Source organism: Biomphalaria glabrata, chromosome 4, assembly GCF_947242115.1.
Source record: "Biomphalaria glabrata chromosome 4, xgBioGlab47.1, whole genome shotgun sequence".
Lineage (NCBI taxonomy): Eukaryota > Metazoa > Mollusca > Gastropoda > Planorbidae > Biomphalaria > Biomphalaria glabrata.
Window position 1 is genome coordinate 11631106 of NC_074714.1, and position 24072 is coordinate 11655177.

General features: G+C 37.9%; 1 protein-coding gene across 2 annotated transcripts in view; it reads right to left on the minus strand.

Annotated features, from left to right (window-relative positions):
* Positions 1–6282: 6282 nt before the first annotated feature.
* Positions 6283–24072, minus strand: part of LOC106060474 (uncharacterized) — a 46210-nt gene continuing 28420 nt past the window's right edge. Inside the window, exons 2-6 of one of the 2 annotated variants that reach the window (XM_013218372.2) lie at positions 21853–21971; positions 19561–19588; positions 17874–17984; positions 12278–13249; positions 6283–8437 (exon numbers count right to left, since the gene is read on the minus strand). In XM_013218372.2, coding sequence (XP_013073826.2) covers positions 8178–8437; positions 12278–13249; positions 17874–17984; positions 19561–19588; positions 21853–21927 — 1446 coding nt within the window. In that variant the 5' untranslated portion in view covers positions 21928–21971 and the 3' untranslated portion in view covers positions 6283–8177. Of the gene's footprint in view, positions 8438–12277; positions 13250–17873; positions 17985–19560; positions 19589–21846; positions 21972–24072 lie in introns of both variants that reach the window. The other variant, XM_013218371.2, reaches the window with a different exon arrangement.

A 24072-nucleotide genomic window follows, 5' to 3' on the forward strand; every position in this document is an offset into this window, starting at 1 on the left:
ATATAAGAGTATATAGGTATGAAATGTTATCCATATATTGTAAATACAGTCTCTTTTCTGTATAACGTTTTGTTTTATATAGATATGTGTTGCATGCACAGTAGAAAACAAAAACACAATCTACTGGCAAGAAGAACAACTCTTGATAGGTTACAGTAGGATGTCATTGAATACAAGAAATATGCACAGAAATCATTTTGTAAATATGGAATTAAATGTTTTTTTTTTAAATTATCATATAAAGTCATACCGTTCAACTAATGTTTTTTCTGTATTAAACATTAGTCTCAATAAAAAAAAAACATATCGTATTGACTTGTTTTACTGGAAGTTTAATTTAATACACTAGCAATAGTTCACGTTTATACTAACATAATAGTACATGAATAACACCTGTCTTCGAGTCCTAGCAATATAAACTGGTATTCTCTACATTCCTCCTTAAAGAGGACTTTGTCTATTTATTATAACTTCAAGAACGTACGGTAACTTACAGATAGGTCTACTTTACATGGACTGATTTTTCTGTCCTGATTTCTTTTTTTTACTTATCCCAATATCATGTTGTCTGCGTTATTTTGTATTTTATCCTCTTTTTTTTTAGAACTGTTCATAAACGTTTTCATGTAACATTGTAGTTTTGCTTTCAGTTCAATTCTGTACATTTTCATGTATATTCTAATAATGACATACAAAAAAAAAGTATAAAACAGAACTCAAAGAGTTTTTTTTTTTTATTTCTTTTATTAAGTGTCATAAAAACAATACATACATCTACTAGATCAGACTGGTCTATAGTGTGACTAATATTAAATTAATGGCTATTTGAAACTACGAAGAATTGGATAACATAGAAATGTTGACTCTAGCTAAATCTCTTCCTCGTTATTCAGCTTCAATTCTGGTGAGCACATATTTGAATAAATACAAATATAACACAAAAAAAAGTCATTTGTCAATTATTCCTTTGTAAATTGTATTGGATTGAATAACTTGATAACATTTTATAACTAATTTCTTTTCGAAATGTTTTTTTTTATATAGCAATGAGAGCAGGCGTGTTGAAAACAATCTCATAATAGAAGCAAATAATTCTAGGAGATATTTTAATTTAGATTTAAGCATAGAACAAAAGATATTTCTGAAGGCCTTTTTTTAACTAAATATTTTTCATATAGATCTTTTTTTTTTATTTTAATATCTACCTAGGATCTCCGAAAAATATCTCACACTCTAGGAGACTTTTGGATAAACGGAATAGTTAATTTAAAAAAAAAACTCTTATTAAACTCTTCCCCAACTACTGAGTTTTGAAGGAAAGAAAAGTGCCACAAAATATATTTACCAAATAAATGTTGTTGTTTTTTTCAACTCCTGAATTTCGTATAAAATTAATAAATTTCGGGCAACATGTGTTTTTATTTTGCTAAATTTGACCCCCCCCCCCCCCCCCCAAAAAAAAAAAAAATAATTTAGAACTATTACATTTCTGCTGCCCAGTTTTGAGTGTTTTGTCAGAGTGTACAATTTAACCCGATTAATAAAAGACACATCTGTCTAATCACACGTTCATATATAATCGTTGGATTGGAAAACATTTTGTAAACTTACTTTAAGCTAACGAAATTTCATACAGAGTTTGTACGCTTTTTTTTTATATATCTCAGAATTGAAATGTGCGGTGTATTAATAAAAAAAAAAAAAACTTAAAATGTCCGTATCTATTTAGTGAAAAATCAAGCACAGTTCAGAAAACAGTTGCTCCATTAAAATTGGTATAAGAAAACAACTCTTCCACTAAATGGTCTCAATAACAATGCGGTTAAGTGGTCGGAGAGGGGGGGGGGGAGACTACGCACCCTGAAATCAGCTACGCCCTCGAAACTAAACTGTTTTCTTTTTTCAAATTATGATTACAACCGTCTTTAAAAAAAACTTTAGAACAATTACTGTGACAATAATGGCTACACTTATTTTTCAACTTGGAAGGATCTTGTTTAAACATATTTTTTTGGACAATGTATACATTTTTTAAAAATGTCTTAACCAGACAATCCTCATCATCTTCCAATTATAAAATGTAATTAGTAAAGTTGCTTATTCCTTTTTTAATTTTTCAAATTGTAACATATAAGGGTGCAATGCTAGTATTGTTAAATATATTTATTGACACAATGCTCAAAAATGAAGTAGATATGCTTAGAGCAGCAACTATTGAAACAACAGTTTTGAGAGTAGATATCTGGATGGGTAAATAGACAGATAATACTATTTCATTAACTTTGTTTCATTGAAACTGATTCGACTGGACTATTACTTATCACAACAACAGCTGTCGTCTGCTAGAAAAACTGTCACGTGTCACCTGTTACTGTTAGAGAACACCACCAATATGCTAATATCACATTCTCCACTTAGTTCTTAGTTTACGTTCAGTTTCAGCGCGTTCAGGTCAACTCGCCGGAGTCTGGGTAATGAAGGAAGAAATTCTCGAGACATGAGGGTCAATACAAAAAATGTGATCATGTAAACATGAGAGACACGGAGAATGGAAAGATAGAGTGAAGGAGACGAGAGAGGTGGTGAACGAAAGAGGAAGTTAGCGACACATGTTAGAGTGAGAGAAAGAAAGAGAGAGAGAGAGATGAGAAAATAGGATTTTAACAGGAGTACAGCCAAGAGCGGCCAACCGTGAAAATGGTTGTCTGATATTTATTTTTTTTGGGTGAGTCATACAATCGGGTCAGTGTTGGGGGTTGACTGTCCTGGGCCAACTCTCTCCAGGCAAAGATGACGCGCAATGATTGATCTTCGCCAGTTCTGTTTATAGATGACATCAGATATTTAGTTAATAGGTTTTACAAGGAAGAAGAGTCTTGATTTCTTTGATCGGGAACTAACATTAAAAGAGACGAGAATTTTAAAATCATTTTTTATGTGCCACCCTATCATCCTACTGAATGAAACAGAACAGTAGCCATAGAAACCTAGAATAATGTACTAAAATTAAATTAAATCTGTTCTATCACAGGTTTTTAATTTCATCTAGTTATTTTCATTAGTCTACAAGTAAACTATACTACTGGTAGTAGAATACGATAAGACCACAAGATAGTGTTATTAGACCAAACTGAATTCTTTTTAGGCACCAGAATACTGTCATTGGAACTCCAGAAAACTTCCCTTTGACTGCCAGATGATAACCATCTTCTTTTTTGAAGTAACGTCTGTATTATATAAGATAAGATAAGATAAGATTAAATCACTTGAGATGAACTCCAAATGATGGCAAGGCTGGAAGGATCAGTCCTCCCGTAGAGCCTTGGACAATTAAATCACCAGAAAACTGCCATTGGACCACCAGAATGCTGTCATTTTAGACCATTAGAAAACTATCGCCAGATAACTACCAGTAGACTACCAGAAGTTCATCATTGAACCGCCTGAAGACTGTCGTTCCAAAGCTTTGTGTATTAAATGTTTAAAGTTTGTTAAATTTAAATTTAAACGGTGTCTCGTGGAGGAAGAAGCCCTGTGCAATGTTTCAAAAATTAATCGAGCTGCGTTGGACCCCCCCCCCACACACACACACACACATTCCCATCAAATAGATTGGACCCTACCTGAGCATGTAATAGCATGGAAAATGCGCTACGCAAATTTTTTTTTTGTTTAAAATGGTGGGATGTGTGGCCAAGAGGCTAAGTACGCTTGAACTTGGCTACTTATCAAGGGAGCTCATGGTTCGACACCCGACTCAAGCAGAGTTGTCTTTACTGAACGCTTAAAGGCAGCACGGAAAACCTTCTCGGAAAACCTTTTCTCAGATACTTCCCCCCCCCCCCCAATCTGGTCCACCAATGAGATTGGGCCATAGCTGAGTACGTCATACCATGAAAGATCCGTTATAAAATATAATTTTTGAAAAATAAGAAACTTTTGTTGAGCGTCCAGACTTTGGCGATAACTTTACATTTTAGAAAATTACAGAATTTTTAGATTCACAACAAGATGAAAATTATGTTACTAATTGATGACATTACTACAAACTTATTTACATTAAAGTAAAGTCGGAGAAAACTAATGTCAATACATACTTTGATTCATTAAAACGTATATAAAATGCTTTAAATCAATGTTTTGGTTTTCATTAATAGGTTAATCTATCTACGTTACAACAAGTACTTCAAAATATAAATATAAATATAAAAGGTCATATAGACTGATATACAGATTTTCTTTTTTCCAATTGATTTAAAGCTGACTTCAACTCACTCCCTAACCATTAACTCTTTCTCTCCTAACTAACGATATCAACCTTGATTCCACCAGAATGTGGTAAATAATTACGGAGAGAAAGAGTTAAGGTTCAATGTCAGAAGGTAGACTAGGATTTGCTTTAATAATCTAGTGTTTGATAAGAGAAACAAAAAAGGCAAAGCTATAAATAGTGAGACAAAAAAAAAGACATGCTAAATCACGGGAACATTTAATTCAGGCTAAGCATTCACGAGCTAATTAGGCTAATAATATGCACACAAGATATTTGCATTCATTATCATATATCAACCTGTATAAAGGAGACGAGTCTCTAATACAAATATAAATTGAAGGAAACCTAATACATTGTAACAGATTAACACAGATTTACATCTTATTAATATTCATTGGCATAATATTCATATTCGAAAAAGCAGGCAAAGTAACAAAGGTCAAACAGAAACAAATGACCAGCTGGCCATTACATCACAGTGTTATGATTGTTTCTTAACGAACATGGGGAGCCAATCATTTTAGGCCCGCCACTTGCTTTTCTCGACAAATTCGTCTGATGAGCCCATAGGAAACCATAAGCCATTCTCCTTCAACAGGCCAAGCAATACAAAACAGTGATAAAACCCCTACCCCGTCGTTAAATTAATAACCATTCCCCATAGACTGGTATGTTATTTAGAAGGTTTTCTTTTTAAAAAATTGAGTTTAATGCTAAAAACAGTTCGTGGGGACAGAAAAAAAAATGAACATGGAGTTGAAGGTTATTTGGGCATCTACACAATAGGCATTCCATGTCTCAGTAATAACAAGAAATGTGCAGGTCAAACACCAGTCAGGCATTACTAGCGTCACTGTCTTCTTTTCCACAGAATGTTTTTCATCCCTTCCTAGTAGCGTCCTGTTCAAATCAGTCTTTTAACTCTTCAGTCGTCTACTCGGACGTAACGTTAGAAGTTCAGTTACTTTCATTACTTTTTACTTGAGTTATACAGCAAGACCAGTCGTTATACAAGGCCTCAACGCTGACCTGTGAGGTCACAGCCTGTGGGCATGTGAAGACCAAAATCGTTGCCACATCGTTCAGTCATATAGACCTGTGACATTGCAACATGTGGGCAACTGAAGACCAATGACTCGTTGCCACGTCGTAAAACCATATAGACTTGTGACGTGACATCGAGGTTATGGTGCCCACTGCCTACAAGTTACGACGTTGCAGGTCAGTGTTCAGCCGCTTTCTATGACGATTGGTCTCGTATACAGTCACATCGTGTTAAAAAAAAACAACAAACAAGGAAACTCGACCTACTTCTACATTTCTTGCTGTTTAGTAACTCTCACTGCGTATTCTCTGATTCCCAATTTCTCGTTTTTCTCTGTTATCACCTGAAATACCTCCAGATTTTTTTTTAACTTATAAATAGACAGGGGACTGACTGGCTCCGAGTGAAATATAAGCAACTGAGAATGTGTTATTAGAAAAAGCAAGCCAATTTAATTTTAATTGAACAGGACAATAGTTCAAATTATATTACAATGTAAAAAAAAAACAACTATGAAGACTTAGCATTATAAAGTGATTATTATAATTGCACCTATGTCTAAGTGAACTTCTAATGTGCACATATAACTTTATACATGTAGGCTTTACTGTAGCTTTTTGGGGGCATTAATTTAATTACAATTTGTAAAGATTTAACAACAAATATCTCTTACAATTCGTCATGTCCTTTTACTTAATTGTCACAATACATGACCTTGGATCCTTGGGATAACGTCCCCCTTAAGACCTAATAAAATGGCGACTTGTCACGTAATATTTTGCAATATTAAAAGTAGCTTTTAAAAAAAAGTAAGCAGCACATACTGCAAGAAAAATATCACACTGTTACAAATATATTGTATTATAAATCAATAAATATAATTATCGTATACAATCGCTGGTTGCACTATCACTTGTCGAGATTGGTACTGTTAGTTGTCAGGCTTTCCGTCTCGTTACCGTCGTTTTCTTTTTTTTTTCTCTAGGATTACGTCAATATCACAATCAGTGCATTCGATAATTTCAGAATGTTGAGTAATGTTATCACATTTACAAATATCAACTTTCATCATGGAGCATTTCCAACATGTCACTTTTGGTTGCTGGTGTGCGCTGGTTATTTCTAATATGATTTGGCAAACAAGTTTTTTGTTTTTCGTTGAAATCATACACATTCAGGGGCATCAACTCGCGGAGAAGACTTTGACTGATCTTGCTATTCTCACTGGCATTATACACATTCATGGGCATCAAAAAGCAAGGTGGGCTGCCAAACTTGTTAATTTTTCGTTTCTCATGGCCTAAGCTTAGTTCTATTCTAGTGTGTACATTGATAGCAAAGATATCATTTTTTTAACCTTTGTTTTCCTCACGTACCTATTAAGCAGACTTGTTTTCTCTCTGTACAGCATTCACCGCGGTGTCCAAATTGTTCAATAAATGAACAATTCGATAAGACTGTCAACATATATCAGAGCAGATAAATGCACGCTTAGCAAATAGTTCGTTCTTTGAGGCTCTATCTAACATCTTCCTTATTTAAGTTCACGTTTTGATACTGGTCTGCCTAGGCCGACTGAGAATAACTAATACTAATGCATTGCATCTGTGTCTGTATAAGCTTCTGTTTGTGCGTGCGTGTGTCCTTCTATTAAAGCTACTGTAGTTTTTAACGTATGCCCGTTGATTGACATTATTATCTGTAAATACCAATGAACCTTTTGAAAATAGGTCAAGCTATGTAGGCTGTAACCTGATTACACCAATGATAGTGGAATGATAACTTACTTAGCCTGCTTACAGGAGCGCGCCCAGACAGATATTTAACATGTGTGAAACAATCTGGATATTAACACATCAGTATTAATGTTTCCACATAAACATTTAACTACAACCAATTATTGGTTATTATTCATCGAAAGTAATATTTTTAAAATGTCATGATCACTCTGTTGTGCGTAAACTTTTGATTCTTCTAATTTTCCTTAGAGTCGTAGACTCTTGGACCATCTCTACCCATGGAAGCTCCTCTCCATCGGTCTGTCTGTATATTGTGTGACATCCCTATTAACTTTGGCTCCTATCCCAAAACGCTCGGGTGTGAGGCGAGGCCGAAGGCCGAGCATACTGGGTGGAAACTCCACCATATTCTTTTTCTGTTCCACATCCTCTTGTACGTGATCGCCATTAAACGCCCCCTTAAGGAGCGGTGTGCAATGAACTCAATCCTTTGGCAGCCCAACGAGGTTATTGAAATTTCACTAGTCCATAATTAAGCTTTGTTACTAGATTTCTTATTTGACCTATTTGCGAAAGGTTCAGTAAAGTCACAATGTGCTGTACTACTATGATAAAGGCACTACTGTCCACTACCAGATATCTATACCATTTGTTTGGTATTTTGTTACTAGTCATGATACAATGGTTTTAAAGATGTCCAGCTATTTCTTATAGGAAGGAGAAACTGATTGACCCACTCTTCTTGTACCATCTGTGTCTAGACTCTAATCAGTGCCCTGTGTATACTGCCCGCCACGCACACCAAGCAAAGTGACCAGGTTAATTGCTAGGTTTTTTCGTCCGTCCCAGTTCGAACACCGCTATTCTTCACACTGTGGTGTGTCTCATACACGCAGGTTGGGTACAGCAGGAGCGGCGACAGGCTGGTGGCGGTTGGCGTGGCCGCCGTCGCTCCTGCTTTGGTAGATTCCACCGCACGGTCGGTAAAGTTCACCACCACTACCGTCTTTAGGTCCTCTAAATTGTGGCCCTGGGTCGGCCTACTGGTCTCTCTGGCCCACGGGTCGAAATCCCCAGTATCATTCTCCACCGGGAGGTCGTCCCCCGGCTCCGGCCCTAGTCATAAGGGCGGGAGTTCTTTTAAGCTGACGTACCTGATGTTGGGGACCAGGTAATCGGAGTACATCCCGTCAATCACCTCGCGGCCCTGATCGCGGATCTTCAGGCAAGCGCGGGTAACGTTGAGCGCCATGTTGTGCCGCGAGGTCACAATGGCGACAGTTCGTCTGATAGGAATACCTTGCACTAGCAGATAAACTATCCTCTTCCCGCCTTTCTGTTGTATCTTCTCCGGAAGGACTTTTTTGAATAGAAACTGACCTGAAACAGTGTACAAAATGAGAAAAGATAAAAAATTTTGAAGCGAATAGAATTGTACTTTTTACGAAATAATTTATCTTTTCAATGATTATCACATGTATCGATACAAAGTTAGGACCAATTAAACAGCAAAGAATTTTGTTAGATTTATAGATTTTTTATGGCATGTTCAATAATGTGGCTATAAGGTTTACTTAAAACAAGTATGACTACATTGGTCTTACACTTTGTACAGTTATATTATCAGTCAAAGCTTGTTACTTGAGACTGTCTCAAAATAGCTGATGTGCTTTGAAATTGAAAAAAACAAAAGCTCTAATTCCATTTTTATATCAACTCACTCTGTCTGTCTGTCTGTCTATCTATCTGTCTGTCTGGTTAAAAGTGTGTACAAGTTATTTATCCCACACGAATTAAGTTGAAATTTCGTACAATTATTCATTGGCATAAACAAGGCATGAATCAATTAAAAAAAAAAAAAAAGTAACCAATTAGTCAATTAATTACTGTAATTAATTTTTTAAAGCAAATAGGGAAACTAATCCTCCAGTATTCTCAGCTATGACTAAATTTGTTGGGTTTAGTCCCTTTAAATAATTGTTAACGCTAATTCTCCCTCACGCATTTTCCGAACAATATTTTTCTTGTTGAAAACTTCGTTTATAGCCTAGAAACAAAGATACTTTGAAATAAACAAAGTCTTAACTTTTCACTTATTGTCATCTCTAATCAAGTTTGACTCTATAATGAAATCTATCTAGTAGTCTATAATCCCTTTATAAGAGGAATCGTCTCATTTCTGTATAAACACCAAAAGATATTAATGTCAATTAATTTAATAGCCTACATCTTGCTCTATTTTCAAAGTTCAACTTTTGAAACCGACACAGAATGTTAAGATTGAATCATCCTTCTAGAAAGAAATACGACCAAAAAAAACAACATTTTTTTGTGATCTTTGATAAAATTGCAATTGAATCAATCAAAAAGATTTTTTTTTTTTTTTTGCTTTCAGACACAGTATTTTTTTTACGATAAAAAAATGTGTTAATTTAATTAAATTCTCTGGACCATTTTTATCTGTTTTTTACTTAAATTGTTTTAAAATCTGGAATAGAATGCTTGGAAACTTTTGTGACATCATTATATCTAGCTTGGGAAAGTATTAATCATATGTTTCTACTAAATGGATTCAATGACTAGTCAAGTCACTTTGTGAACATTAAGTAACATGGAACTATTGTGAGTACTGATATTAAGCAGCTGGCAGCACTTAGTGCTACACCCTGGCAGAACATGCGACGCCGCTGATCTCATACTGTATAGGCCTACCCTGGCAGAACATGCGACGCCGCTGATCTCATACTGTATAGGCCCTACTCTGGCAGAACATGCGACGCCGCTGATCTCATACTGTATAGGCCCTACTCTGGCAGAACATGCGACGCCGCTGATCTCATACTGTATAGGCCCTACTCTGGCAGAACATGCGACGCCGCTGATCTCATACTGTATAGGCCCTACCCTGGCAGAACATGCGACGCCGCTGATCTCATACTGTATAGGCCCTACCCTGGCAGAACATGCGACGCCGCTGATCTCATACTGTATAGGCCCTACCCTGGCAGAACATGCGACGCCGCTGATCTCATACTGTATAGGCCCTACCCTGGCAGAACATGCGACGCCGCTGATCTCATACTGTATAGGCCCTACCCTGGCAGAACATGCGACGCCGCTGATCTCATACTGTATAGGCCCTACCCTGGCAGAACATGCGACGCCGCTGATCTCATACTGTATAGGCCCTACCCTGGCAGAACATGCGACGCCGCTGATCTCATACTGTATAGGCCCTACTCTGGCAGAACATGCGACGCCGCTGATCTCATACTGTATAGGCCCTACTCTGGCAGAACATGCGACGCCGCTGATCTCATACTGTCTAGGCCCTACTCTGGCAGAACATGCGACGCCGCTGATCTCATACTGTATAGGCCCTACTCTGGCAGAACATGCGACGCCGCTGATCTCATACTGTATAGGCCCTACTCTGTCAGAACATGCGACGCCGCTGATCTCATACTGTATAGGCCCTACCCTGGCAGAACATGCGACGCCGCTGATCTCATACTGTATAGGCCCTACTCTGGCAGAACATGCGACGCCGCTGATCTCATACTGTATCTCCACCGTTTTACTGTCTAAAGAGTTGAGCCGAAACTTTTGAAACTCTAGGCATATAAGCCTGATAGAACAAAGCGCTCTGTCTGAAAGGTCCAAGCTAATGTCCATTTGAACACTATTTCTAATGGGTGAGACACTCTGGACGCACGGACTAGAATACGTGGACGAAAGTCGAGCACACCGGGACACCCCCCCCCCCCCCCCCGCCATTTTCCAAAGTTTACCAAGCTAACCGTGCAGGACTCGCCATTGGTGAAACGGTCCCTCGAGGAACGGCCCTTGGATTTCGATACGGTCGTGGAAGCTCTCTTACAACTCCTAGCTGTTCAATGGGAAAGCTCTCGCACTCCCTTGGACACTCCCACAAGAGTCTTGTTTTACTACCCAAATAGTCTAATAGCTCCTCTAGCAATCTTTTCCACGCGAGTGCCGCGTTGAGGGAAGGGTACCTGGGATGTTGCCGCTCCTGTGGACATATCAGCCGCGTCGAGACGGGTCTACTGCTATCTAGGCGACATCGTTCCTACCATGCCTCATTTCTATGAGTTAATCTATAGACGCTTCACCATTGAAGGAGGCCATATGTACAGATTACTTCGCGGTTAAATTACTTTGCAGTAGTTCATTCTCTATTCTAATGTCCTTTAGCGAAACTGATTTTTTTTTTCTGAGTAAATTCTTTTGTCAGAGTTGAGACAGTTAAAAAGTCTCGCCCTTGCCTTTTTTTAAAGCGCAATTTGCACGCACGATGGCATACATCTATATATGTAGAAATGTGGCTTGACAAAAGATATTATCTTTTATTAAAGAATATTGTAGTTGCTCAAATAATTAGTATAAGCGAGCAGAGGAAGGTGGCAGACGGGATTCGATATCCCTACTACTGCCGACAATCTGAAAGTACTTGTTCACTATACCACACAATCATAGAGGCATTTTATTTTTACAATATCTCCATTCAACTTTTAGCTTGGTGGAAACACAAACCTTCTGGGTGGGCAAAGGGTAGGCAAAACCTCGACAAGGGTCTCGAAAACGCTCTAATGATTTTCCTACAAATTTGCAGTTGCTGAATGTCGTTGGGAAAAGAATTACTAGCTCGTTGGCCACACTGGGAAAACTCTAGTTTGACATTTATAATTTTTCAAAGTAAAAAAAAAAAGAACAAATTTAAATTTGTCTAGAGAACGAGAGAGTATCTTGAACGGACTAGACGTCTTCAGGTACTTCCGCATTCAACGAAGAGTTTGATAAATTAATGTTTAGGAACATTTGCGCATCGTCTTCTAAGTCTAGATCTAAACACCTGTCATTGGAATAGTATAAAGTGTAGTAGATCTATACATTCACTTAACCAGGATTCTTTCTCACTAAGATAGGGAGGGGGGGGGGGTCAGGATTAAAAGATTCCATTGTTTTTTTTAATTTAACATTCATTAGTTATTAAGAGAAAAACAATCTCTCTATAAGTTGTTTTTAATAAGCATTTTAAATATTTTTCCATTGTCACTTCGTTTTTTTTCTCCAAAAAAATGACGATTTCTTCACCTCACTCCCAATCTCTTTCTTTCTCTCCCTCTTTCTCTCTATCTCTGCTTCTCCCTTTCTCCCCTCCCCACTCTCTGTCTTCTTTGAAAGTACTAAGAGGCTCACCTAATAACCCGTGTGTCCTGTTAGACAAATCTCTTGAGTCCGCGATGTACAGGCCAAGGTAGATCGTCTGATCTCTCTTCTTTTCAACATCTTCAGACGTCGGGTTCTCGTCCACAGTGTAATCGTCGTCTGCGTTCCTCTGGTGTCGACCCTGTGGCTGCTGGTACCGACCTTTGTGCTGGTAGTGTGACACTTTGGGCTGCTTCTTGTCGCTCAGCTCTCTGTGGTCATGAGGCTTCACCCTTCGGTTGCTGTTGTTACTTATCTTGGTAAAAAGGTCGTGAAAAGCCGTAGGAGAATGTTGACGATTTTCTGAAGCTGTATCTTTCCGTCGGTTTTGTCTCGTTTGGTGTAAGACAAACATTTTTTTGTTGTTTCTTAGGTCGAAGAAATTGTTATGTTTGGCAGCTCTTCGTTGGCGTCCTTGACTATCAACTTCCACGACCACGTTTCTAACGAAAGCTTCATCGTCATTCATCCCAAAAATGTTCTGCAGGATCAAACCTCTGCGTCTTTTGGACGACAGTGCCCTATTGAGAAAGGAATCGCCTTCAGGGTTACCGAAAACCGGCATAACATCTGCTCGATGTCTGCTTCCTGAAGATAAAACAGATTTGCTGTCGATGACATTGGTTCTCTCTTCGCCAGAGTTGTCCTGGTCTTGGCCTACATGCAACGCCCCGTCTCCGTCTTCGTAGTGGATCTCATTGGCTGGCGTGACCACGTGACGGCGGACAACCAGGGTGATGTTTTTTTTGCGAAACGTCACCGCCACCATGTCGTTACCCACCACGATTCGGCTGCCCTGAAAGATCTCTGTCCTAACGGGCGCCCAGTCCAGCTTGGCTTCGTTGAACAGCACCAGGCGTTGTTTGGCTATGATGCGAAGGTTCCCTTGAGAGATGAGGATAGCTCCCAGGTACGTTTTGTTGGTCAGGTGATCATGAAAAATGCGAGCGTTGACTATCACACCTGCGGATAAAGAATATTTTATTTATTCCAGCTCATTACAAGAAGATATAGTATTTTTGAGTCAATAGAGCCCTAAATCATTTCTGGAGCGTGATAGCCAACGCTTTTGCTTTCCTACCAAAGGATCTCAAGTCTGATTCCCGGTGAAGACTGGACATTTAAACTTCGGGATTCTTAGGATATTCCAGAGTGCAAACAACTCTAATGGGTGCCATGACATTCGTTGAGAAAAGTAAAGGCGATTGGTCGTTATGTTTGTCACATGACACCCTCGTAAGCCAAAGAAAAAAAATATCTTTATACCCCCTTCTGGATGAGCACTTACTTTCCTTTAAAAATACACCCCAGGGTTAGTGTTAGAAACACATTTGTTATCCCCAGAGTTCGTTTTATTTTCTGCGGAGAATCTTTTTCTCTTGAGGCTTTGAATGAATGATTGACTCTTTACCAAACAATTAGATCAATTAGATAATCGTTATATGACATCAGTTAGGCCAGGTTCACATCTAACTTCACATTCACTTTCACCTATCCCTTGGTTTGCTGGGGCAAAACACAAGATCCGTCCACCTTCTTTCTACATTCTTCTCTGTCATTTGACTTTGATAGAGTTTCATTCTGATATTCTTTCTGAAAATATTGAAACCTGGACCACTTCGGGGGTCGATTTTGAGTCTGTGTTTTCACACAAAATGTCTTAGTAATTTATTGCATTGACTTTCTTTAGGAACTGAGTAAAACAAAATAATGAAAAAATAAATAAATAGCAAAAGTAAAGTAACCCTTTCAGAACTTGCGATCCATGGAGCAGATGATGCAAAGGTTTTCTGTTTCTATGTGGGACTGTAAACGATGGTGTATTTGGACAACGACAACCGCCTTTACTTTCACCAACTAAGTGTCAGGTATCTATTAGAGTTGCATGAACTCTGGGACGTCCTAAAAGTCCCGAAATTCATAATGGGGATTCGAACTCGAGACTTCTTAGTTCGGAAGCAGGCACCTACCAGGGATACATATGGGGCGTGATGACACATTTTGTGCAGTATTAAGAACCCTGGAGACTATAAGAATGGCATTTTTTTACCGAGTCCACACATTGTGTTTCTCATAATCCCTTATAGTTACACACAGGTCTAGTGAATGACCCTTCACTCTCCACACCCCCGCTCTGCTAGGCAAGGGTTCCAGCATTAAGCTTGACCAATCTCACCTCTCTCTCACCATTAAAATGGTTGGCAAACGTAGAGAATTGAGCAAAGTAGACCTATTTGTCTCGTCAATTTGTTCAAGTCAAGCATAACGTTCTAGGTCTTAGAGTCTATATAGATCGTATTGATCTATTTTCTATTGGGACAAATCCCTTAGAAATAACCATCTTAAGCTAAAGGCTGAGCAAGAAACTATAAAGGGAGAAAATCGCAGTTATCAAGTTTTGAAAAAAAAAGGGAAGTTAAAGTCAGGGCATGAAAGGAGAGACAACCCTTATCTCTCTGGACTGTTAATATTGACTCTGATAGCGGCCTCACTGATGATAGAATGTTGTATAGCTACATAGAGATTCGTGATAGAGACTCGAGACTGAGATTCGAGACTGAGATTCGAGACTGAGATTCGAGACTGAGATTCGAAATAGAGATTCGAGATAGAGATTCGAGATAGAAATTCGAGATAGAGATTCGTGATTGAGATTCGAGACTGAGATTCGAGACTGAGATTCAACAGAATCCAAGCAATTTTTTAAAACTAGTTTTATATTTACCTGTGGTGTTTTTTTTTTTACTGGGATAGGTGGCTGAGGAGCAAAAAAAACAACGTTTGGCTACCTATCAAGAGGGCTCGAGTTCGAATCAACTGAGCTGTGTTTGCTGGGAACCTAAAGGCAGCACGGAAACCTTCTCCCAAATACCATCCTTTTCCCCCCGCTGGTCCATACAAGAAATTGGACCATAGCGCGCTAAGCAAAAAGAGACAAATGCAATTTAAAAAAAAAAAAAAAAAAAAACAACGGCTAAATAAATAAAATGACATTCTGTTCTAACAGCAGAATAATTTGATTATTTTATAGCTCAGCACCCAGCAGGGTCCATTGTTTACAGCTAAAGGATTTTTATGTATTTTGAATAGTTATTGCTCTTGTATAGTTATAAATAACCTTCTCCGCTGGGTAACTTCCCTGGGATCTCATCAACATTAGGAAATAGACGAAGAAAATGTTTACAATTTAATTGGTTTTTGTTTTATTGCATGAAAAATGAGTTTTCTTATGTATAATTTTCTCGATTGCCGCATTAACAAATTCTCCCACCCCCACCCCAACAGACTTATAAAATGAGTGAATGTGTGTGTGTACGTTGACGCACGGTGACATTCAATTTCATAATGTCTTTGACCTAGTTGCTGGACATCTAAAGGCGACCCAAGTCGAGCGAGATAATTGATCATAGAAGGCCTGAACACTGACCTGCAACGTCGCAACCTGTGGGCAGCTCAGACCAATCGCGTGTTGCTAAGTCACAGGCCTGTACGACGGTTCTAATCTGCCCACAGGTTGTGACGTCGCAGGTCAGTGTTCAGGCCTTCTGTGACACTTGGTCTCAAGTATCCAATATCAGTTCGGGCTTAAATATGCCACGAAGATTTGAAGTAGAATGTTATATTTGTTTTTGTTTTTCTATAATATCTATTTCAGAAATAAATATTCATGTACGTCGTCAGTTTAGCCGTGGTTTAGTTTAGTGATGCACTATAGTTGACAGACTTTGAACGCGACATTTAGTAACGCACTATAGTTGACAGGCTTTGAAAGCTACATTTAGTGACGCACTATAGTTGACAGACTTTGAACGCGACATTTAGTAACGCACTATAGTTGACAGACTTTGAACGCAACATCTAGTGACGCACTATAGTTGACAGACTTTGAACGCAACATCTAGTGACGCACTATAGTTGACAGACTTTGAAAGCTACATTTAGTGACGCACTATAGATGACAGACTTTGAACGCGACATTTAGTGACGCACTATAGTTGGCAGACTTTGAAAGCTACATTTAGTGACACACTATAGTTGACAGATTTTGAAAGCGACATTTAGTGACGCACTATAGTTGACAGACTTTGAACGCAACATTTAGTGACGCACTATAGTTGACAGATTTTGAAAGCGACATTTAGTGACGCACTATAGTTGACAGACTTTGAAAGCTACATTTAGTGACACACTATAGTTGACAGATTTTGAAAGCTACATTTAGTGACACACTATAGTTGACAGACTTTGAAAGCGACATTTAGTGACACACTATAGTTGACAGACTTTGAAAGCTACATTTAGTGACACACTATAGTTGACAGATTTTGAAAGCGACATTTAGTGACACACTATAGTTGACAGATTTTGAAAGCGACATTTAGAGACGTCCCGGAAGGTTAGTGTCTGTTTATGTCGGCCTATTATTATTGTTAGCAGGCATTTGGACTTTGGGATGACAACATCTAGTAGCGACAGGGACTCTAGTGTCACATCCTGCATTAAACGTAAGTTGAAACTTTGAACAGGCTTTACTTAGTCTCTCACGTGTAGTTGGGGATGTTGTTGTGTATTGTATTAATTGCACTCGCAACCTTCACCTTTAGAATTCGAGTTTGTGTGAACATACTCGTATAGAAAATAAATTGAATTCTAAACAATTAACCGAAGAGGTTTATGGTTTTGATAGGTAATGGTTTGATTACATTGATGACATAGCGTGTCTTGGAATGATACGGAATGAGTTATTTGTTTCATAGAAAGAGAAAGTTTTGACTTAGAGACAATGACGCGACTAGTAAAAAACAAGGATAGGATTTTAGGTACAATAGCGAAATGTGAACAGACTACTTTTGATGGCTTTTGTCAGAGGGCTGTTTAACGGACGTAGAGATTTAGCTTGACGACATTCGACGGTTCTCTTCGTTAATATTTAACTTCTTGTTCACATTTGCTGTCAACTTCGACTAATTAATATTGTTGGTCTTTCGACTGTGTTATGTGATTTATTTATTTGAGTATTACCTCCGTTTGACTTAGCATAAGACAACGTGGAAACGCCTATCAAGAGCCAACCAGCCTATAAACATACAATAAAACTCATTTCGTGTGCCTTCAGTTTTCGATGTATTGTCAATCTTTACACATTGTAACTTGTAAGAACATACCCATCATATGACTCGCAGTCTGTGGGTCGGATCGTGTGGTATTGTTTTTTGTTTTGTTTTGTTTTGTTTCAGAGAGATGGTATAAAGTCTTAATAAAGTCAACAAAGGCGCCCCATAAGATTACAGGATGGAAGAAGCTAAAGAAAAAACATAAAATATTTTCACGTTTAATAACTTTCTTTCATAATAAATTATGTCTTTTTAAAGTACATTATGTGTCCTGATTGGTGTACATCAGTCTAGGCGTTATCTCCAATCTTCGATCAGTTTTAGATCTTGTTAAACATCGTAGCACGTTCCCAAGACTCTCCGCTTTCATTCCACGCCTTTACACGATCCATCCCCAATACCCCTCCCCTGTATCCCTACACCCCCCCCCCGCCTCATTCCAGCGAAAACAATATGTTTTCTATAGCTCAGACCTGACAAGGGATCCTGTAGTAAGCGCACCACTTGATTCTGGGATCCATCGATATGGAAGCATAAAGGATTATCGATGCCCTTGACACCGACAAGGAACTCGGGATCGTTGTCTGTGAATGGATAAAAGAAAAAACAATTTTAGAACACATTAAGTCAAACACATTCACAAAGCAAACCTACACATTGGAACAGACAATAATAAGTAGAGCACATCTTGACACTCCTGGACACACAGTAAGTGTACCATTCTATAATTGTAATGACTATTTGGTGGATGTCAGAATCAGAGTTGGCAATGGTATTAAAAGATTGCGTGGAATGTATCGAAACATAAAAAAAATGGATGTCATGATTTAATCTCCACATTCAGCGTGGCTGATTGTGTGGATAACCACATTCAGCGTGGCGTGATTGTGTGGATAGCCACATTCAGCGTGGCGTGATTGTGTGGATAACCACATCCAGCGTGGCGTGATTGTGTGGATAACCACATCCAGCGTGGCGTGATTGTGTGGATAGCCACATTCAGCGTGGCTGATTGTGTGGATAACCACATTCAGCGTGGCGTGATTGTGTGGATAACCACATCCAGCGTGGCGTGATTGTGTGGATAGCAACATTCAGCGTGGCGTGATTGTGTGGAAAACAAGATTCAGCGTGGCGTGACTGTGTGGATAACCACATCCAGCGTGGCGTGATTGTGTGGATAACCACATCCAGCGTGGCGTGATTGTGTGGATAGCCACATTCAGCGTGGCGTGATTGTGTGGATAACCACATCCAGCCTGGCGTGATTGTGTGGATAACCACATTCAGCGTGGCGTGATTGTGTGGATAACCACATTCAGTGTGGCGTGATTGTGTTGATAACCACATTCAGCGTGGCGTGATTGTGTGGATAGCCACATTCAGAGTGGCGTGATTGTGTGGATAGCCACATTCAGAGTGGCGTGATTGTATGGATAGCCACATTCAGCGTGGCGTGATTGTGTTGATAACCACATTCAGTGTGGCGTGATTGTGTTGATAACCACATTCAGCGTGGCGTGATTGTGTTGATAACCACATTCAGCGTGGCGTGATTGTGTGGATAACCACATTCAGCGTGGCGTGATTGTGTAGAACAACAAATGAAAAATGTTACAAAAACTTGTGAAAACTGGCAGCTTGCTATTATCTTATATTATACAGACGTTCTTTTAAAAAGATTGACTACGTCTTACTCATATGTTTATGTTAAAGATTCATGGATTAGTTTTTCTAATTCAAACTGTCCCATGCTGAAAGGACACTTGTCTAGAAAGATTACTTACTGGACTACGATTTATTCGCTAATGAAACATTCAGCAAGGCTATATATTAAATTGTTAAAATGATTTTGCATTATTATTATACACATTTAGTCTACTGATACACGTAGGCCTACTCGAAATCACGTGACATATTAGACAACAAGACTACAACCTGACAGTACAATACATAATGTGATTCCTCGTTGTAGGCTACAAACATAAAGATGCCTAGTTGACTAGTTCAATATATCTGTAGATTTTTAGCAGCATCAGAAAGTGTCTGTGGACGTTTAGCCCCAAGCAGCAATGGACATTGGTCAAAACAAAAAGGCTGATCGATAGCCAAGTAAGTTCAATACAACAAATAGGAAATGTTTATAAAACTATCACTCACCGACTATTTCTATGCTGTGATGTTTGTCCTAGAAACAAAAAAAAAAGAAATAAAATATTTCAGAAGTAAAAATAATTTTAAATATCAAGTTCGTTAGAAAGAGGGTGATTAGTTGAGTTCATCTGTTCCACTAGTCAGCAATTATATGACACCTGTCCCTAGAAACAATAAAAGCGTCCGGACGGCTTTCTTTTTGTAACGCATTCCTCTGGGCTTTACTTAAAGTCAAATGTGCTTACTACCAGATAATATCTAGAAGAAAAAAAGTATTTCTTTTAAAAGGCAGAGTTTTTTTTTTTAATAAGTATATTTTACAATGGAAACGAAGCTGAAAATTAAACGTCTATATTTAAAAAAAAAAAAGTGTTTGTTTTTGTTTGTAGGGTACCGATAATAATAAGATTAACATCCAAACTTTCCAGGTCTTATTCTTCGGTAGCCTAATAAAATATTGGTACACTTTGTCCGGGTAAAAATTAATGACATTAAAGTGTATTTTTACCGCCTTAAACGCGGTTAAAAGTGCACTGTTTTTTTTGGTTCCTTAGTGTTGACATTTTGAGCTATTCTTAACTTTATGGTCATCTATATGTTGCTTGGTTTAACATCAGTCTCAACGACCAAAATTTGTAGTTCTCTTTTCACTTTGTAATTCTTTTTTATCTTGTTTAATTTAATAGCGTCAACATTTTATAAATTTAAGCTGGGTGTTTAGGTTTAAATCTAGGTAGAAATCCTTAACACAGTCATAGACTTCTCTCATAACTAGAGTTAGTCCATGAGTACGTAGACATTTTATAAATTTAAGCTGGGTGTTTAGGTTTAAATCTAGGTAGAAATCCTTAACACAGTCGTAGACTTCTCTCATAACTAGAGTTAGTCCATGAGTACGTAGAGGTTCTCAAAGTTACCCTGACATCAATTGGGTCAGTTCGAGGCAGGCCATCATGGCGCATTTCTCCCAATAGCTTAGCAAGCCACAGACCGCAGTAACCAGATAAAATTCAACTTTGTATACTTCAAGAGCCGTTTGAGAAGTTTCTTCTTGCTTAAGGCATATTGAAAACTTTGAGAAATATGCTCTCAATCAATATCTAGGATAAAAAAAAAACCGTCCCACAGAAAATAAACTGTTATCCATGCGGTAAATCTAACAAACATGTCAGCCATGAACAGAACATAATACAAAGATTTATAGGAAATAACACAGACAAGATGAAAGCTATCATAAAACAGCATGTAGACCAGGATATGGCCGGACACTTATTCTCATCCAAGCTACCCCTGAAGAGCTAAATTTATTATCCAGACTTGGGATAAGCGGCGTCCACTTGTGTTACATTTCCTTGTTAAGAATCTACAGCATAATTCAAAACATAAAGAGCCAGATCTAAGAGCCAGCATTTGGCTTGTTGGCAGCCTACACTTGCTTTTAGTGGCTCATAAAATGTTTTGACTTCAAGCCATGTTACAACAGATACAACAGATACACACAGAATATACATTAGCAATTCAGTGGCATAGCTAGGGTGGGGGTAGGTGGGGGGGGGGGGGAGAATTTTGAGGACCCACCTCCCCCCACTTGAGTGTTGTTTTTACATTAAATATTAAATATAATGCGAATTGCAGGGGCCACCAAATAGGTCAAGTCACCCGGGCCCCGGAATTCCTAACTACGCCCCTAATTAGCATAAATTTTGTGTATTTTCATTAGCAACAACTTGGGAACAAACTCAGAAAAGTTGAATTTCTGTTTCTTTGGGGGGAACCAGATCAACAAAACGTAGACCTTCGGATATGTTTTGACTTATGTCCCCTAGATTGACTAACAGGACTTGGGGCATCCAGGAGATAACTCTTCTACCATTTCTTGTACTATCTGCGTCATCGTTTTAATAACTATATAGAAAAAATAGACTTGTAGAAATAATTTACTTAAGTGGAATAGAAAATACTTTTGAACAAACCAACATTATGTACTGTTTTGGTTGGTTTGAAGTAGTTTACTAGAAATAGTTGCATTTGTAGGATTAACATTATAGCAATAGTTGAAGTAATTTGAATAATTTATTTCAATGGAAAAGCAAACATTCTTGGTTAACTTTATTAAAATGGTGAACATTATAAGACAAGTCAACTATTGGAACAGACTTACTAAAACATTTAATCGTTACACACAAAAAAAAAACGAAATCAAACTAAGTGTTACATCAAACAAACTAAAAAATCATCCACTATTAATAATTAGGACTTATGGGGGCTAGTTTATATTTAAAAAATTCTTACTTTAACCTTTTCATTGTCCGCTCTGATGATGATCATTACACATAGCCACAACAGAGTTCCATAGATGTGTCCTCTGGCCATGGTAAAAGACTTAGCACCACGTCTACACTCTCAATGTCTTAGGCCTTTAGAAATGAAGAGATGGAGGAGATGATATAATTGTACACACTTTCATGACATAAACATACAGCAAGATGAGGGACGAAGGGAGAGGGATTGAAAGAAAGAAAGAGAAGAGAGAAACCATCTATGCAGCATTATCGTTACATGGTATCTGCATTGCGATGTCACTGTTTTCTTTTGTCACTGCGTTATTTTGTCACTGTTTTCTTTTGTCACTGCGTTATTTTGTCACTGTTTTCTTTTGTCACTGCGTTATTTTGTCACTGTTTTCTTTTGTCACTGTTTTATTTCGTTACTGTTTTGTTCTGTCACTTTTATGTTTTGTCACTGTTTTATTTTGACAACTGTTTTGTACTGTCACTTTTTTGTTTTGTCACTGTTTTTTTTTTTGTCACTGTTTTGTTCTGTCACTTTTTTGTTTTGTCACTGTTTTATTTTGACACTGTTTTGTACTGTCACTTTTTTGTTTTGTCACTGCTTTTTTTGTCACTGTTTTGTACTGTCAGTTATGTTTTTTTATATTATTTAATCCCTTCACGAGTTCAAATTAATAATGTCAATGTTTTCTCTGGTTTGAGGACTTCAAGTCGAAAGTCGAAACTTGTTTTTGTATTTGATGTTTTTCACTCTTCGTGTCACAATGTCAATCTTTCTCATGGGTAACAGAGTCAAACTTCAGTAGAAACGTCTCGAATCTAGTAGAACGACTTCGCCCTAAATGTATACTTTAGCGTTGTCTGGAAGGAAATAGTGTCCCTTCAAAACCTTACAATTTAACTCCTGCATATAGATTCTTTTATTATTAAAGATTAGAGTTTTAACAAATATTTTATCTCTATGGGTAGTAAAGAACGAGACAGAAGATTTAATGGCTTCATAATTTTTCGTAGTTTTCTTTTATCAAAATATTTTTTATTTATTCCTAGTCAGAAAGAAATCGAAGTGCTAGACTCACACTGGATGACTCCTATCCCCCCTGTACCCACCATGCGTCAAAATTGTGCAGGCCAGTGACAAAACGTCTTTGAGTTTCTGAAGCGATTTTTTTTTTGGCCAAAGTTCTGATCTGTGATAGATCCCCCTCACCGGAACACCGCCAGATTTTACTGCCATATCCCCTTAGCTTTGAGTCAGTAAATCAAACAATAAACACCGAGGCCTGGAGAGTGATCAGCTCGTTTCGCTCCCGAAGAAGAGGCATCTCGGGGGAAATGTTTTTCTTGATATTTTTCTTTTTTTTGGCGGGCAGGGCCACTGAGCAAACGTCACCTCGAGACAAGACGCATCGGTTGCAATGATGCATTGATTTAATAGAATAATAACCTGAGAGATTATACAGGCAATATGAACTGCTGCCTGGGTGAATAGGAGTTGGCAACCATACAAAAAATATTTTTGATAAAGGATGCTACGATAGGGTTCTCCACCCAAAAAAAAATGTAAAAACATTTGCTTTAGAAGCTTGAATTAATTACCAGTGTCACTAATTACGTATTTTTTAACGAATTGATGAAAACAAATTAGTATCATTAGTTGGCAAAAAAGTTCAATATCTCATCGAATGTTTTGTTATGTATGTTTCGGATGTTCCTTCAAATTTGTAGATTATTACATCCTAGCCTGAAACTTCCAAAGACGGATGGCAGGGTTCGAACCCGGGACCATCAAAATAAGCGTCCAGAAGGCACACCATATTTTCCTGTTCTCAACCAAATCAGCGGACTAACTATAGACTAGCCAAGAATTTAAAAAAAGACAGTTTTGTATACATGAAAACTGTCTTTTTTTTTTAAACATAGTCGTTTCTTATTTGAGTGTTCAGTAAGTGTTTAAAATAGAAATCTACACTGAATTATAATATCAGAAACGCATTGTTTGTTCAACACAATTTCATCGTAACATCAGGACTCTTCAATCCCGTTCTTCTAAAGCTCATTACATAAAGCGTCAGCATGAAAAGTAGAAAGTTATATTTTCTCCTGTCAGGAATATATCGTAAATTATGTGTCAATAGCCCTATTAGCTATGTCCTGAATACAAACAAATTATATGAAATTTAACCATGGCAGTATTATGTACTCTATTTGTATGAATGTACATTTC